The sequence below is a fragment of the Chinchilla lanigera genome, unplaced genomic scaffold (genome assembly GCF_000276665.1).
Source record: "Chinchilla lanigera isolate Chin_1 unplaced genomic scaffold, ChiLan1.0 scaffold00095, whole genome shotgun sequence".
Lineage (NCBI taxonomy): Eukaryota > Metazoa > Chordata > Mammalia > Rodentia > Chinchillidae > Chinchilla > Chinchilla lanigera.
This window is the reverse complement of record NW_004955496.1, coordinates 3,048,260-3,065,236: the sequence shown is the minus strand read 5'-3', so window position 1 is coordinate 3,065,236 and position 16,977 is coordinate 3,048,260. Positions and strand designations below refer to the sequence as shown.

At 37.5% G+C, this 16,977-nt stretch overlaps 1 protein-coding gene across 1 annotated transcript; it reads right to left on the bottom strand.

Moving 5' to 3' along the window:
• Positions 1 to 4,275: 4,275 nt before the first annotated feature.
• On the bottom strand, positions 4,276 to 15,375 carry Gimd1 (GIMAP family P-loop NTPase domain containing 1). The gene is made up of 2 exons (XM_005406216.1): positions 14,986 to 15,375; positions 4,276 to 4,536 (listed from the first exon to the last, which is right to left on the bottom strand). Exons 1-2 carry the CDS (start codon positions 15,373 to 15,375, stop codon positions 4,276 to 4,278), a joined length of 651 nt encoding a protein of 216 aa, XP_005406273.1.
• Between the last annotated feature and the right edge of the window lie 1,602 nt (positions 15,376 to 16,977).

Genomic DNA, 16,977 nt, shown 5'->3' with positions numbered 1-16,977 from the left:
ATATACACATCTACTTATGTTTTCAGCCCTAAGGTTACATATTTGGCTGATATCTGTTCATTTAATATCCACTCAAATTTTCACACCTGGAGAATTTGGAAAGAACAGTGTATATTCATCCAAAGGCAACACTATGACTGAATTTCACTTTGAAAAGTGCAAACTAAAAATCACTTTCAATAAGTTCAGCGAAAGAGAGTGATTTTGGTTGAAATAACTTCTTTGTATAACCTTCAGTTTTCATATGGAAAGATAACATTTAATCTTAAAGCAGCATTGAAAAAACTTCTGATGCTTGTGAAAAGAAACTTATTTTTGAAATAAACTTTGAGTGAGAAACTAGTAAATAACAGTATCACTTGAAAATAGCCTTTATATGTAAAAAACAAAACAAAACAAGCAAACAAACAAAACAACAAAAAAACCAAACTGATAGAGGTCTGAAAATCAGCAAAGGGAAAAACTAAGCAAATTCTTTAAGGAAAAGGGCAGAGTATAGATAAATAGACCTTTTTAAAAAAAGGAAGAAAATTGAAATTGCTAATGTTTTTTTAAATTTTAAATGTAAAAGGAGGAAACCATTAACAGACAAACAACTATTTACAAAATAGCAAAAGAATAATACAAACAATACAGAGTTACAAACACTCAGCAGCACAGCGCCTGCCTGGCAAGCGCAAAGTTGTGAGTTCAATTCTCGGTACAGAAAAAAAAAAAAAAAAAAGAAATGAAATTGCTAATTGAGGTGTTGTATGTAGAAGAATAAACCCAGCAAGAGCCAGCACTTGTAGGTTTTGGAGGTAATCACTAATGCCCCCGAATCGTATGCTGTAAGGCTAACCACAGCTGTACAAAAATATGAAGTACACTATCTTACAATCCTCTAAAATGCTCAAAGTACTTTCAAATACAAAGTTTAATAAAAAGTTTTGGCCTCCAGATTGCAAACATATTTGGCATCTGGAAAGACATGAGTGAAGACTGAAATAATAATAGACTACTAGGAAAGGTGGCAGGACACCAAAGACAGACTAGCTGGGCATCATCTATGTGGCCTAGAGCTAATCCCACTCACATGGTTCTTTTGTTGTGAGTTGTAATCATCTCCAGAAATGGCTAGTTTTTTGAATGGGTACATGTGCACTGTCATCCAGAAATAGCTGGGCAGTCCACGCTCAGGTGGAACATAGCCACAAGATGTTCACTTCAGTGCCACAGTCGTAGGATTCAACCACCCTATTACCAGTTGGCATGATGAGCCTGCATCCATGATGATTACCATACAGAGCTGGGATTACTGCTGTGTAGTGGTAAGAGGAGAATGTGTAAAATTCAGTGTCCTATAGTTCTATGCTAGAATTCAGGTGTTCAAAGCAAGGGGGAGTATTATTGATGAGGAAGAATAATATCAATATGTCTGTTAATGTAAGAAAGTTTTAAGTTAAACATTCACTGTATTTTCCAATCACTATATATAATATATATAATATAATATATAATATATATATTTCCTTTGATATATATAAATATATATTTCCTTTTGAAAATTGGAAAGAGCTGCTCAGAGAATGTATTTCAGTGAATGAATTCAATAAATGCTTGAGTGACCAGAAATCTTTCATAAAAAGAAAATAAGGAAAACTTGAACTCCTAGGCATCAGCTGATACAGAGAAAGAGCAGAGGAATTACTTCTTCTTTACCACAGCAGGGCAATTATTGGTTAAAACAATCTATGATATATCTTGTAATGACTACACAAGTATTAAATTCCTAATGTAGGGAAAGAGGTCTGTAGACTGGAAGAAAACATTAAATAAGGGCCTCAGTGGGTTTTCTGGCTAATCCTGACCAGAAAGATTTAAAACTTCACTGAGGGAGCAATCACAAGATGAGAGATTTGACAGGTAGAAGAGGAGGAAGACAGGCAGGCATGTCAGCCTAGTCACCCCTCCCCACCCTTAAAATATGGAGGAGATTAGGGGCAGCGCTATTCCCACACTGGGGTCACTGTACTGCTGAACTGGTTAACACATATCCTGTCATTCACTAATTTTAAGTTGCCTCTTATGTAAGCTTCCTCCCAATCAACCTATAAATCCCAGAGATAAGTCCCTGACAAGGACAAGTGGGGCCACCTAGGAATGTACATGCAGGGTATGCAGGAGATGGTGCCTGGGTTGTGGTCTTGGGTCCCTGGGAAGACAGTCAGGTTGTGACAAGTTCCTGGTAGGGGAAGTCCCTCAAAACATAATAAAGGGAAGCTGAGGACAAAGGCTTGCAGGTGTCTGCCTTTTTCAAAGTCTCCCCGCCCGGATACTATTCACTGGAACAGCTTCTATCTTCTCCTTTTCTCTCTTTTCAAATAAAGTGTTTGCCTTTTTAAAGTTTGTTCCATCAATTCAGAGTAGTGATGTGGTGCACAGCCCTGAACGCAGCACCCTAAATCATTAATGTTTGAAAAAATGGAAATGCTTTATTGCACATTATATACATACATTGAATTACCATAATATAACAAAAATATACAAATACTATGTTTCAGCATTACAAACCCATTATAATGATATCATCCTGGATTAACAACAATATAAATAAAATAAGTAATGGAAAAGGAGACTACAGAATAGATTCAGAAATAGACCCAAGAGGTATATGCTTATCTCTATCCCAATATCTAGCTATTTCCCTACCACTTATGTAAGAAAATGATGAATTATTTAATAAATCCCACATGTGCTAAAGTTAACTATTTCTAAACATTAAAGTAGGATTTTGAGGACTGGTCGAGGAGAATAACCACCAGCTATAATCTCATTTATAGTGGAAAATATGCCAAATTTTACACCATAAACAATAAAAACTTGAATTTATGAAAACCAGTTGTAAATTAGTGGCTATATATATATGAAAGTGATTTGATTTTGACCTGTTAATGGAAGGATTTGGCTCTTATGATCAACTAGAGCTACTTCAATTCCCACCACTGCCCTTGAGAACATCTTGAAGATCTCCGAAATGCCGAAGTGAGCAACCTTCTAAGGCAGAGAAAGCTACTTCTTTCATTATGGTTTTTGGAGTCAGTTATCCCAGTTCTTATTCTGTTCTTATTGAAAGCTTATTCTGAGTTTTTGCCTAACATTTCCGTTTTTTTTTTTTTTTTGTTTTTTTTGTTTTGTCTTTTTGAGACAGGGTCTCACTATGCAGTTCAGACTGGCCTTGAGCTCACTTTATAGCCCAGGCTGACCTCCAACTTGCAACAATCCTCCTACCTCAGCCTCCCAAGTGCTGGGATTACAGGTGTGTGCCACCACACCTGACTTGCCTAATATTTCTAAACCTAAACAGGAACAACAGATTTTATGAAAGAGCAAAGCAAAGTTAATACTTACTGAGCATCTACCAAGTGCCAGGTCATTTTTTCATTACAATAACTATGAAGTTAGGTATTCCAAATGAGGAAACAGAATAGGACCAGGTTAAGCAGTTTTCCATCTAGCAACATCAAGTAAGCAATGGGGCTAGTTTTTGAAACACTGATCATTATTCATGTTTAGCTATTATTTAAATATATCATATCCTAAGTAGCTCATAAATCACTAGCATTTGTGAACACACCGTACATGTGCAGCTTCCATATTAGGAACCAGATCATTACCCAAATCTCAGACCCCAGCCCAAGTACTTTCTCTTTTTTATTGTCCCCTCCCCAAGGGTAACCACTCTCCTGAGTCCCGGCACTTCTAGCATCCGAGTAGTAGTCTAGATTGTTTTAGTATTGACTATTTTTGAAATTTATACAGACGGAATCACAGACTCTGTACTCTTTCACATCTGGTTTGTTTCTCTCAACATTATGTTTGGACAATTAATTAACATTTTACATATAGCAGAGTTTGTTGTCTACATTCCTCTCTAATGTGTCATTGTGTTTAATATGCCTCAATTTACATATTCATTCTACTGCGCGGACCTTTGGATAGTTAACGGATTTTCAGCTCTTATGAGTAACAGTACTGTAAACAGTTTCATACCTGCATCTTTTACCGCACAAATATATACCTTTTTGTGGGATACAGACTTAAGGGAATAATTTTTATATCGTGAGATTTGCATTAGAAATCTTGAATTCCTGATGTTCGTTTTAACGTACAGCTTCCCAAAGTGGTGCTACAAACCTGTGCTCTCACTGGCCCACAGGGAATTCTCTTGGCCTACAGCATTTTCTAAAGCCAGGTTTCCAACTCCCAGCCCCCCATGCTGCTTTCACTTAAATTTTATTCAAAGGTGAGAGCTTGGTAATTATTTTCTTTTATAAATTCCACAATTCTTTCTAAGATTTTCATTCTCTGCTCATTAAAGGAGTTTGCTTTTTTATACTGGAAAACATATCTCTGCTGTACAGAATTTAGCAGGGCTAGCAGGGTATCAGAGGCCTCGTGTAAGTATTCATTTTCACTGAACCCAGCTTCTTCTATTTTTTCTGCATGAGTGAAAAGAACAGCAGTATAATTCTTCCAAGCATGTCCCAGAAGTTCCTGAAAGAGAGAAGAAGCAACATAGCTATTTGCCTTGGATTCTACACCTCAAATCGGCAAAGGAATTATTAAGTCCACTGTAGTTAGACAACAGATCTGTGTGTCATAATATTTCTGAAATCTGATATATGTAATAGGAAGAGGATATGAAGTCAAGCATAATAAGAAAATAAGGTAATGGATGAACTTTCTGGAAAAAAAAAAACACTTTAGTTCTCTATTTTATTTTATTCTTATACTTGATGTATACAACCCCAACAGTGCATTCTATCTGATTATGTTGAATGTGATATAATTATAACATTCAGTAATCATTTATATTTGCTTAACAACCCGACTCTGTTAGAATCATTAAATTAATTTAAATCAAATGACCTTGACCAGGGGAATTATTATGATTTTTAATGATTATTTATTTGTAGAGATGTTATGTTATCATCCCTAAAAACATCTATTAAAGGCTTCAAATTACATAATCTCATTAATCAGATGACATGCTGTGGAAAAGCTAAGATCAAAATACATTTGGTGACTTGGAACAACTACAAAATATCCCTGTAATCCCCATCCTTCTCATTCCACACGCCTAGCATCAAACACAATATCTCAAATGAATTCTTCTCATGTGGTTGGGAAATGGTGAAGGCTTTGTTTAGTTATATGTGAAAGTTGGTTATGTAATAAATTTTTGTTTGATTAGTGGAAATAAGCTGATATAAAGCAGAAGTACCAGCATGTGGTAAATTATTCACACAATATGAAAGGCATGCAGAAATAACCATTTAACCTTTCCGAAAACTTCCAAAGTTGTATGAAATAATGACAGTATGACTGTAAAATAAGATTCCATTCCAAACGCTCTCATTACTGCAATATTTCCAAAGACTCTACCAGTTTATAATAGCAAGAAAAATACAAAATGCATAGGAAAAAGCATAATAAGAAATATCCAGGACTTCTAATACTCAGAAGAAGGGAAGGCAAACAACTAAAATTCAGTGCCAGATATTACGCTAAGCACTTAATATACACTATCTCTTTTGAAGTACAACATGATGCTTTGTGGGAGATACTGTTATAATCTCCATTATGATAGAGAGGAGCTGACATACAGAGAGATTGAGTTATGTATATGAGTAAAAACTCTAGTTTAAAAATCTATGAAAAAAATAAAAGTCTGTTAAACTTTCAGTGTACAAGATGTGATTGAAAAATATGGTTGTGTTTAAATAAAAAATCATTACAGTAAAAGACACCTTGCCATGAATCCCCCTCAAAAAGTGACCCTTACTTTAAATACACTTATCCTCTGGTTCTTGCCTTTTTCTGCAGCAGTTCTGGAGCTCTCTTTGCTGAGTGTCCTTAGTTGCTCTGCCATGGCTGCCTTGATGTCCTGAATCAGTTCAAATAGTTCACCTTTCATGGTCATTCTGACTTTGGAGATGAGTCAGAACTCACCCCCTGTCAGCTCTGGTGAATAAAATGGATGAGCATGCACTGTGAAGTTTTTATGAGCTGCCGTTCACTCAGCAGCAGCATTCACTACATTTTTGATCACTCTGTAAAGATGTGAAAGAACTGCTTCAAAAAGTAGCAAGAATGATGGCATCTGTTTGAAGAAATGAGAGGTATTTTGAGATGGATAAATAACAATGTGCCATTCGCTGTAATATTTTTTTTAAAAATTTAAGCATGTGCTTTGTTTTGACTACCCTTTGTATATTACAAATATAGGGTTGTTATTTATGATACTAAGTGACTGAAAAGAAAAAGGCACATAAACACGAACAAAGGAAGGAAGAATGAAAGTAATTAGGACAGGTCAGCCTAATATGAAAACAGTCATGAAAATTATGGGGCTAAATATTTCAAATTAGAAACATTTCAGGACCATGGTTAGGCATTACAAGTCCTGATACAGTGTGGTTTTCTGGTTTTGATCAGAGCCATTTATTTATACCTCCATCCCTAAACCTCGACAGTGAGCTCTTTGAAGTCAAGGTCCAAGCGTCCTTCTTCATCAAAGATTTCAGCATTTTGTAAACTCTTAATAAATATCTGTTGAATAAATTTGGAATATAGATCCTTATCACCATGGCAAGCAGAAGGCTTAGTGTTTTATTTACTTGCTTGAGGATGTAGTTTTGAGGTTTAATTTATCTTTGAGACCCAAAATGTCACTTTCCTGTACAACCTTTTTTTTGTTCTGCAGTTTGTGATGGATTTCATGTGGTCTGCATTTTTGTTGTATAGTCACAGTGACTCTTCCAAGGAATAAGCTCATCTTTCCTACATCTATTTAAAATTTGTCCATCTATACCATAGAACAGTCATATATATCTATTTTCCTAAAAACACATTGTTTCAAGACAATCTGAATTAACCTTTAAAGATCAATACATTGAAGAATATTATTTTATAAAAAATCTAAACTGTGCAATAATGTTTCAAGAAAGCACTCTAGTTGGCATATTCTTATGTGTCTTGAACACATACATTCTTGTGAAAATTTTAATCAATCCAGTCTATAAATGTCATAATGCTGTGTAAACCTAAGTATCTATGTGATGCCAGCGTGCCACTTTAGCTAACAGTGACATAATAAAATTAGTAAAATTCTTAAGAATTTCTCATGTACTCAGAGTACAGTTCTCAGAGTACTATAACAGATCTTTGGTGGAGAGGAGCCACAGAGCTGCAAAGTAAATGAACAGTGGTGTTACAGTTTGAATTATGCCCTCCTCTAAATTCATATGTTGAAATCCTAGTTCCTCAGAAGGTGACCTTTTTGGAAATAAGATCATTACAGATATAATTAGTTAGGGTAAGGTCAGAAGGGTGAGTTCCTAATCTAGTATGTACTAGATGGCCTTAGAAAACGGGAACTCTGGACAAAGATGTGACTACAGGGAGAACATGGCGTGATCAGGCAAAGGGCCAGGGAGAGGGCCTGAGACAAATCTTTCATTCATAGCCCTCAAAAGAAGTCAACTCCGTCAGCTTTCCAGCCTCCAGAGCTGAAAGACAGTAAGCAGCTATTGTTAAAGCCATCCCGCATATATGTGCTTTGTCACAACAAGCCCAGAAAACTATTAAACAAGGTTAACAACTTAGTGAAGTGCCACACATATGAGAGGTAGTCTCAGGCAATATAAATATTCTGGGACTATTTGCATCAGAAGTACCTAGGGAGTTGCTAACATGCATCAGATCACTTAGTCTGGGGCCTGGGCATTTGACATCCAGAAAGCCCTTTGCATGCTTTATTCCTTGTGCATACACTTATTGATGGAGTACTTTGCTCTAGGCATGTTCTATAATGTGGACAATTGTGGAACAAGGCAGATATATGTTCTGCTTATATCTAATGGATGTCTTTGTGTACTATATGAGACCTGAGAAAGGGGGACAGCCAGGAATGACATACTTTTAACTTGCTATGTTTGCAGATGTTGTGATAGAAATTAAGTTGGTGTTATAGAGATCAACATTTAGTCCAGTTTTGGATAGGTGAGGGAAAGGAAGAAATCCAGAAGTTTCCTCTGTGGGATGATGCCTTGAGTGATTCTTGAAGAATCCATAGAAATGAACAAGTAGATTAACCTAAAGAACATGGCTGGGGATTGTATGATATTGGAATTTTATTTCCGTACAACTAGTGACACCTGACCACTCCTATCTCTGAAAGTTTCTCAAATTCAGAGCCAAATCTGATATTCTAATGTGGCCATACTGTCATAACAATGAAATGTTTATATACAAGTTAGTAAAAACCTACAGCCCTTCAGTACTACCCAAACCTATCCTGTGGATATTTATTGATTGATGCCTAGAGGATACTTGTCATTAAATATTTTTGAAATAGCACTGTTATAACCTGTATCTAGATGTTCCCCAGAGCCTCATGTGCTCATAAGTGGGGCTTTTCACAGGTGGCTGGATCCAGGGCGTGTGATGCTGGGATTAAGTGTGTGATCGTGGGATTAAGGAAGGCTCACTCTGGGTGCAGGTGGCATCACCCAAAAGACAGGTAGCCTGCAAGGGATAAAAGGGAAAGACAGGCTGCTTCTACTGATTCCCTTGCAGCTTACTTCCTCTGCTGCCTTCTGCCTGCCATGAACTGTTTCTTCTCTGTGATGCCCCTCTGCCATACCACCCTTTCCTGGAGCCATGAATTGAACTACAAACTGAAATCTCTAAAAACTGTGAGCTGAAATAAACTGTCCCTCCTTTACCTTTGAGTGTTGGTTATTTTGTCTCAGCAATGAGAAAAGTAACTAAGACAATCACCAAATATTTATGTTGTTAAGTAAACTTTGTAGGACAGTTCTTTCCTGAGATATGTATCACAGCCTAGAATTGTTATCTTGCTAGGTTAGTACTTATTGAGTTCAGTGGTATAATATTCGTGGTATTGCTGTAGTCCCTGGGTTCTCGTGTTTCCCCTTTGTTTCTGCCAGACATTTTCTATACTTTAAATCATTATCTCATTCAGGGGAAAAGAGTTAAAGCGCCCAATGATAGCAGACTCCTAAACTCACATTTACAGGCCCATGTGCTCAGTCACTGGAAAGTTTACACATGTTGGTAATTATTTATGAAAGGACACTCATGTTCTAAACTGTAGAGAAACTGCACTTTTGACTTAGTGCCCAAAACAGAAGAGAGTGGTTGATTTAGCATATTATCTTTAGATAGATTTTTGGCCAGAAAGTAGTTGAACATTTGAAAGCCATGTCACTTGGGGTAGAGTCATTATGTCAGGGGCCAAACATGTTCTCTATGGACCCAGAGAAAGAATAAGCACAGTTGACTGATACCTTACAAAAAACTGCAAGGGCAACATAAGTTAATGTAAGTTATCGAATGTTAATAACTTAAATGCAGTGCTATGATAGATGGAAATTTTACAGTCGTGAATTTTTTGGTTTTAAACTGCTAATAGGTATGATTCGGTTGAGTCCTTCTGGGACAACTAGTTAGGATATAAACTTTGTTTTCCAGAAACTATGTTCATTTTCCCAGGACCTCACCAGTCCTGCCCAATTTGTTTGTGGTTGATGAAATCATAGCATCTGGACCTTTTAGGGGGAAACTTTAAAAAAAAAGCCAACTATTACATCAACTGAAAAAAAGATTATCATGGAACAGGACAATAATAAAGACCATTTTTAATAGTTTATGCTATTCTCATACTCTCTCTCCACGTTAAGTACTCTTCAGGAACCAAAGCGGAATGATAAGACCTCATTAGAACAGATTGAGAGAATATTCAAACTTAGAGAGCATCCCTCTAAATTGCTTCATTTTACAGATGAGAGTATTGAGGCCACTGATGTTAAATGGCTTGGCAAAGGCTGTAGCTGAAGATTGGTGAGGCTGAGCCCATAACAAAAGTCGCCTGTTAGGCCCATGTTCTGCCTTGAAAGTTGGAGTTCCTCAATTTAACCTTACTGAGCCGGTGAAATTTTTATTATTTTTTTATTTTATGGAAAAATAGTAAAACAAAATTTCGTAACAAAATAGTAGGCGAATAACAATAGTTAATAGATTGCATATTGTTATCTTTAAAGTAGTTAGTCACACTACAAGGTACAGGCATTAAAATTTTCTCCAATCGATATTAGCACAAACTTTCCCTGTCAATGAACTAAGAGACACTAATTATAACTGACTTCCTTTTTTGTTTTTTTCCCCTTCCATCCTTTCCTTTCTCCCCCACCCTAGTTCCCATTTCTCTTTGAATACTTTCTTCCAATCTCACAATATCTATTGTACATTTTAGACCTTATTCACTCTTTCAGTTTCTCACACTGGGGAGAAGGTAGGCTTTTTTCCCGGAGTTTTTCCTAAATTAATAAGAAAGTTACTTTTTATATTCATAAATCAGACCCATGTAAACAGCATTTCATTCTTATTTTCTTCTGAAGCTTACCCAGGTAAATTTAAAGATATTTAATTTTGCATATAATACATACAATTTTTAGGATAAACAACTACTAACAATAATAATGACTAGAGATAAAATTTACAGTGCATCAGCCATATACCAGTGTCTCAGTTAAGAAAGCTACTGTTATGCCATTAATCCCAAACGTAATTCAATGAAGTAGACACTATCATTATTTCCAGTTTACCAGTGGTCTAGAGAAGTCACTTGCCCCAGTTTGATGAGCAAATAAATGGCTAGGTAGGAGCTTGAAGTCCAGCTTTTAACTTCCATATCATGTCCTCTATGTCTATGCATCATTTGAATGGGTACTCATCACAATCTGAGAAAAGCAGTGATGGCAATGTTTCACCACTTCCTGTGGCTCTACTATAAGGTAGGCACCAGGTAAGCATGTCATATCTATTACACCTAATGCTCAGAGCTCTTTAAAAATGTACATAAAATGGTCCCTTCTTTTCAAGTGAGGAATTGAAACCAAGAAAGTCTTACTAATATCAGGCTTGTATTTAACTAAAATTCTATCTAACAACTAAGTCCAGACCTTGCAGTGGCCTTTCTGAGCCTTCTGTATACTCACCTGAAATATCCACAGCTGAGTTGTTGATTATGAAATAAAAATGCATGCTTGAAGCTAGCTTGGACATAGTAATAATGTATAATACCAGGATAGTGGGAAGAGTGTGGACTTTAGTTGCTGCCTAGGTTCAGCTCCTAGAACAAACTGCCTGCATGCTAGCCTTTCCTTGAGGTGACTTTATTATATCCTCTCTGAGCCATTATTTATGGATTTTGTTTCTAACATTCAAGTAACATTCCAGATAATATTCAGATGAATCATCATTCCTTTGACTTTCCAGTTTTGGGAAGATGACTCGCTTATTAATTACACCATTGTGGTGTAATTAATAAAGACAAAGTGATCACTTGGGGAGATGTTTCATTGTCACAGCTGGCAGCTTCTAACCTCTCTGCAAAATATTACAACCTAAACCAGGAGAGATAAAGAGACAACAGGGAAGCTGGGGGAAGAAGAGTCCAGTTGTTTAACACTGGCCATACAAACTCCTTCCATGGTGGGAATCAGCACCACTCAAAAAGGGTAAGGCAAAAGGGAGAACCAGGTGCTCTATTCTATTTTTTATTGGACAAGAAGAAAAATATATCCAGGATATTCCTGGACCCTGAGGTCCTTAGACTCCTATGTCCTTCCTAACAGCTGCTGGTCCTGTCGGGACTCAGATATCTGCAGCTGCTTCCAATCAATCTGGGAGCTCAGACAGACACTGCTTGAGAGTGTGCGGCACCTTCAGGAAAGAAGTCATCAAGGGCCAGCCTGTGCATTGGGAACCAGAAACTAGCCACGAGGGCGGGACCAAGAATAGGTCCACAGAGGTCATGGACCACACTGAGGATTACTGTCTTGTCTGCTGAATATTTATAGGAAAGAGAAGTTTTCTATTGTAGAAAAAAATTATTCCAGACCTGAGCTTTGCCCTAGCCCATCTTTTCTTCATCTTCAACTCCTGATTGGAAACTTACTTAGGAAAGCAGTTGTCAGACGACAAGGTTGTGTGGCAGATACTATTCTAAAAGACAGAGTCAAGTGCCAATTAGTTTTTGTAAAGAATTAGATTGCTAAATTGTTCCATCTTCTAAAACTAGACAAATCTAGTATCAAAATATACATCATTGAAACTACACTTCTGGGCTCAGCATACGTTCATCATCAGGAAAAATAATGAGATGTGAAGAGAGACAGAATAGCTTTTGAAAAATAGTTGTGCATTTACTGAAGTTACTGAATTCCATCCATTTATAGCGCAAACTCAATGTTTATTTAATAACATCTTTAAAGGAGTTTTAAAGACTATTTTAAAATTATACTGATGTAATGAATACGGGTTTCCCACCACTTGATTTCTACAGAAACTGTTTGAAATGGAGGCTTTAAGAATGTGGGAAGGTTTAGGGGATTTCTTAGATTCCATAGAAAGTCTTAATTGCAATCATCTTTTCTTCTTTACATTTGTGCAGCCTGTCCTTGATTTTTCAGGAGTTGGATGATGAAACTGTTTTTTACGCTCTTGTCACCCTAATTTTTTCCGCTAGTTCCTTGTGATTACACATATGGCTTTTTTTTTTTTTTTTCATTTTTAGAAACGTGCACAATTACTGAAAAAAAAAATGAATGTCATTTAGAATAATCTTTTTGTCTTTAGTGGTTAAAGGAAAAAATCTTTAAAGCCAACTATGCTGTCTTTGTGGGTGTGAGAGGGCCTACTTACATCCATGTGGCCTGAGACTGAAACAAAAGGACAGAAGCACTTATACCAATGCGTCTTGCATGGAACATATCTGCTGTCTAGTGGAGTTTCTACTGGACATGGCTTCTCTGAGTTCAGTGACCCAGGGAGGCTCCTGAGTAACTCTGGTTGTTGTAGTTTAAATCTGGAAGTCCCCTGAAGCCTCCTGGGATATAGGTGAACTTTTTTTTTTGTAGGAAATTAACCATGGTTGTTGTATTACTTACTGATATCTTCAAAGTGGTTTCTCAGGAAATAGAAACATACAAGATTGATCAAACAAGTAATCATCAACTGTTCCTTTCTGTAGAGCAATAGAAGACAGTAGTACAACTATGTTAGCTATCCTGTATATACATACTTACATAATTACCCCTTCTTTCACTTCTTTTTTCCCACACCCCAGTTGCCCTTTACTTTGGAGCATTTTCCTTTCTTTTCACAATGTCTATCATACCTCCTAGTTTTTATTCACTCTTTCAGGTCTTACACTAGTGAGACAATATGATGCTTATATATGCAGGTCTGATTTATTTCATTTATGAGTATGGTCTCTAGTTGTAACCATTCACCTATAAAAGCCTCAAGTTTATCTTTCTTTATAGCTGAGCAATATTCCATTGTATAAAAGTACCACAATTTTTTTTTCCAATCCTCAGTGGATGGACATTTGGGTTGCTTCCACAATTTAGCATTTACAAATTGCACTGTGATATGATGTTTTCAGATCTTCTGGGAAAATACTCAGAAGGGAAATAGCTGGGTTGAATGGGAGCTCTAAATCTAGTTTGCTGAGGAATCTCCAAACTGATTTCCACAGTGGTTTCACCAGTCTGCATTCCCACCAGCAGTGGAGAAGAGATACCTCCACTGCTGGTAGGTGAATTTTTGGAAAGTGACTGGATTATGGGTATTATAGCTGACTTCTCTGTCATGACCCTCAGCCACACTGTCTTACCTTGGAACCAGCTATGGAGGGAAACCTGTACAAACTGTGAGCCAGAATAAACCTCTCCTCCTTTAAGTTGCATGTGTTGGTCTTAGCTCCCAGCACTGAGGAAAGTGACTGAGACATTAATGAAGTCCAGCAGTTCAAACTGCATGGTCCCAGACAAAGAAATGGAAAAAGTGAATGAAATGGACCAGCTCAATGAACAGTATCCAGAAATCATCAGTAATTGTGTTTACAGGCCTACTGCTTCCACATTAAATACAAGAAGAGTAAGTACAACATTCCATCTCCTAGCTCCTTTCCCCTTGCCCAGCTTCTGCTCTAGATGGTCTGATTAAACCCCTACCTCAGTAACACCTCGTAAATTCAGAAATATGCAAATAAGGATGTGCCACTAGGCAAAGGTGGCATATATCATTTATCTTTTATCTGAAGTCCCTTTGGATTCCTCATGGCTGGAATGGAGTAGTTTCCTATGCTGCAGTGAAGTGGTAGGCAAAACATCTGATATTCCTGGTTTATTTCCTATAAATAATGTATCATTATGGCCTAAATGTTTACCATGATGTTCAGCCTTAGGAAACCCCCTGTCATACAGTACACTATTTTGGTACTCCGTGCCCTGTCTCATTCTGAGTTGGCTATTGGTTTCTTCTTGACTGTACCATTGTGAAAACAGGGCTCTCACATCTCCGCAAGCTTTAGGCTCGGTGCAAGATTCAGTCACCAAGTCAGTGAACAAACAGTGCATTGTCCCTTTGATGAGGAAAGGGTGCAAGTTAGTATTCTAGTTCTTACTATTTTGAAGAAATAATTAGAAAGTTTTGAAAATATAAATATACAGTTCCCACTCTTGAGATACTGTTACCATTGGGTAAATCTGCATTTTTAACAAGAAGCCCAGGTGATCCTGATACATACCAGGAACTACATTTTATGGACTTATTCGGGTTTGCAGTCATTATGTGATGACTGAGGCTCAGAGTTCTGTGTGAAGATTAGTATCTCAATAACTTTTCTATGATCCAATTGTAAAATGACTGACTGAATTCTTCTCAAGGAAACTGCAAATATGACTCTTGATGGAAAAAATCAATGATTTTTTTTTAACTGATTACTCATATGTGACTAACAGTTTATGGCTTAAACTATTCTTTTAACCATTGTTTGACATCCTTCCCTTTGAAGATAATGTCTCCAGTGGGAATCATGCTGGCAGTGTAATTTATTCTTTGTGTTACCTGGATGAGCTGGGCTGGGTAGGAAGCTTCCTGTCCACAGAAAGGCACATCTGCTCTCTGGACCAGCAGTGCCAGGTGAAGACCCTCTCTCCCAAAGTGATGGTTCAGAGCCTTCTTGAGCTCTTGCTTCACCTGCTCCATGCTCAGCTTGCTGTGTGGGTAACCAGGAGTGTCCAGCACCTGCACCTGTAGGGTGACCTCCTGCCCTGCTCGGCGCATGAAACTGTGCAGGTAACAGCTACGGCCTAGGCTGCAGTTCTTGGTGACAGCACAGGGAGAAAAGCTGCTGTGGAATTCAGTACTTCCCAGGAGAATGTTCCCAGCAGAACTCTTTCCACTCTGAGTTCTGCCAAAAAGCGCCAAGTTGATGACCATCTTGTTGGTGTCCATCACGGCTGTTGCTAAGCAAAAGCACAGCATACTAAATTAAGAGTCTTTATTCCCTCAATGGAAGGCTTCTTACCTGGCCTGGAGCATTCTCTGTACAGCTGTCCCTCAGACTCCATGGGGGAGATTTGTCCCGGGGCTCCCTGCAGACACCAAGAGCTGCAGGTGCCCAAGTTCTTGTATAAAATGGCATAGTAGTTGCATATAACCTACTTGTATCTTCCCCTGTAATACTTTAAATGATCTCTGGATTACTTATAATGCTTAATACTATGCAATTACTTCCTGAATAATCATTATATTATATTGTTTAGGGAATAATGACAAGCAAAAACATCTGTGTCTGATCAACACAGACAGTTTTTCCCTCCAGATATTTTAAATTCATGTTTGGTTGACTCCATAGCCTGTGGACATGCCTCAGAGAGAGAAGATAAAGAAAACAATGTCAGTTTACAGTGGAAGGGCAGGGGAAAGTTAAATATGCATAAGGGAGGTAAGAAGACATAATAATTGTAGGAAAATGAGAGAAAAAACAGATTACATGCAGATATAATGAAGCACATTAATGTTCATAAAATGAATATATTTATATAGCATGTTAATACATTAGTATGGTAGGAGAGTTGGTTCAGCAATGAGCTAACCACTGAATTCCCTGAGCTCAGGAACAGAATCAGCAAAAGCGTTTGAAAATTATTCACGGTTAAAGAAGTAGGAACATCATGGTGGAAGGAACAGCATGTCAGCAAAGTCCTCCGCCTTCCCACCTTCCTAGTCCCTGAGGGCACAGTGCCATCAGCAAAAATTCATCTCATCTGACCTCCTGAACGCATCTACAACATATGAATAAAAAAGCAAAGAAGATTCCTATTTCTGTTTACCAAAGACTAGCTTTTAAACAACCAGACAAGTGAAAGTGAGAATTACCTGTAATTTCTGTTATGAAATAATTAATAAATCATCTTCATGGCTGACCATTGCTAAATGTTGACTTTTCATTAAACAAGTAAAGCCCAACACATTGCACAGTGAAAAAGGCGAAGAATCTCTGGGTTAGCTTACCCCCCCTTAAAGATGGAAAGTGCAGTCAGTCTTTTCTACAGAGCATAAATCCTTGTAACAGTCATCAGTCATTTTCACTGATTGTTAAACAGTTTTGTCCGATCGCTATACTCTCTCATTCTGCTGACTTAGAAATAGACACTTTAATATAGTAGCCTTGTTATTTTTGCTTATAGCCTGTGACTCTGTTATACAATTTTAAGTACCCCAGGCTTTTCTTGTCTTCTCATACCGCTCGACCCAGTATTCCCAGATTCTAACGTGAACACCTTGAAGGAGTCTCGTGTCCCCGTAAAAGTCACTGGTTTGGGGGCTCCCGCAAGCCGACACCAGTTCACATGACTCATTCTTTAGTTAGCCGAGAGCACTAACTCAGTTGATTTCTTTTTACTCCTAATTCAGGTGCATGATATTTTAATAGAGCGGACTAGGTAATCCAGTCCGATCCTGCGTATCACTTACCTTTTCAGTCTTGAAAATGCTTTTCCACAGAGACTTTCCGGGAGCTGCACAGTTGCTCTTTGGCATAAACTTTAACCT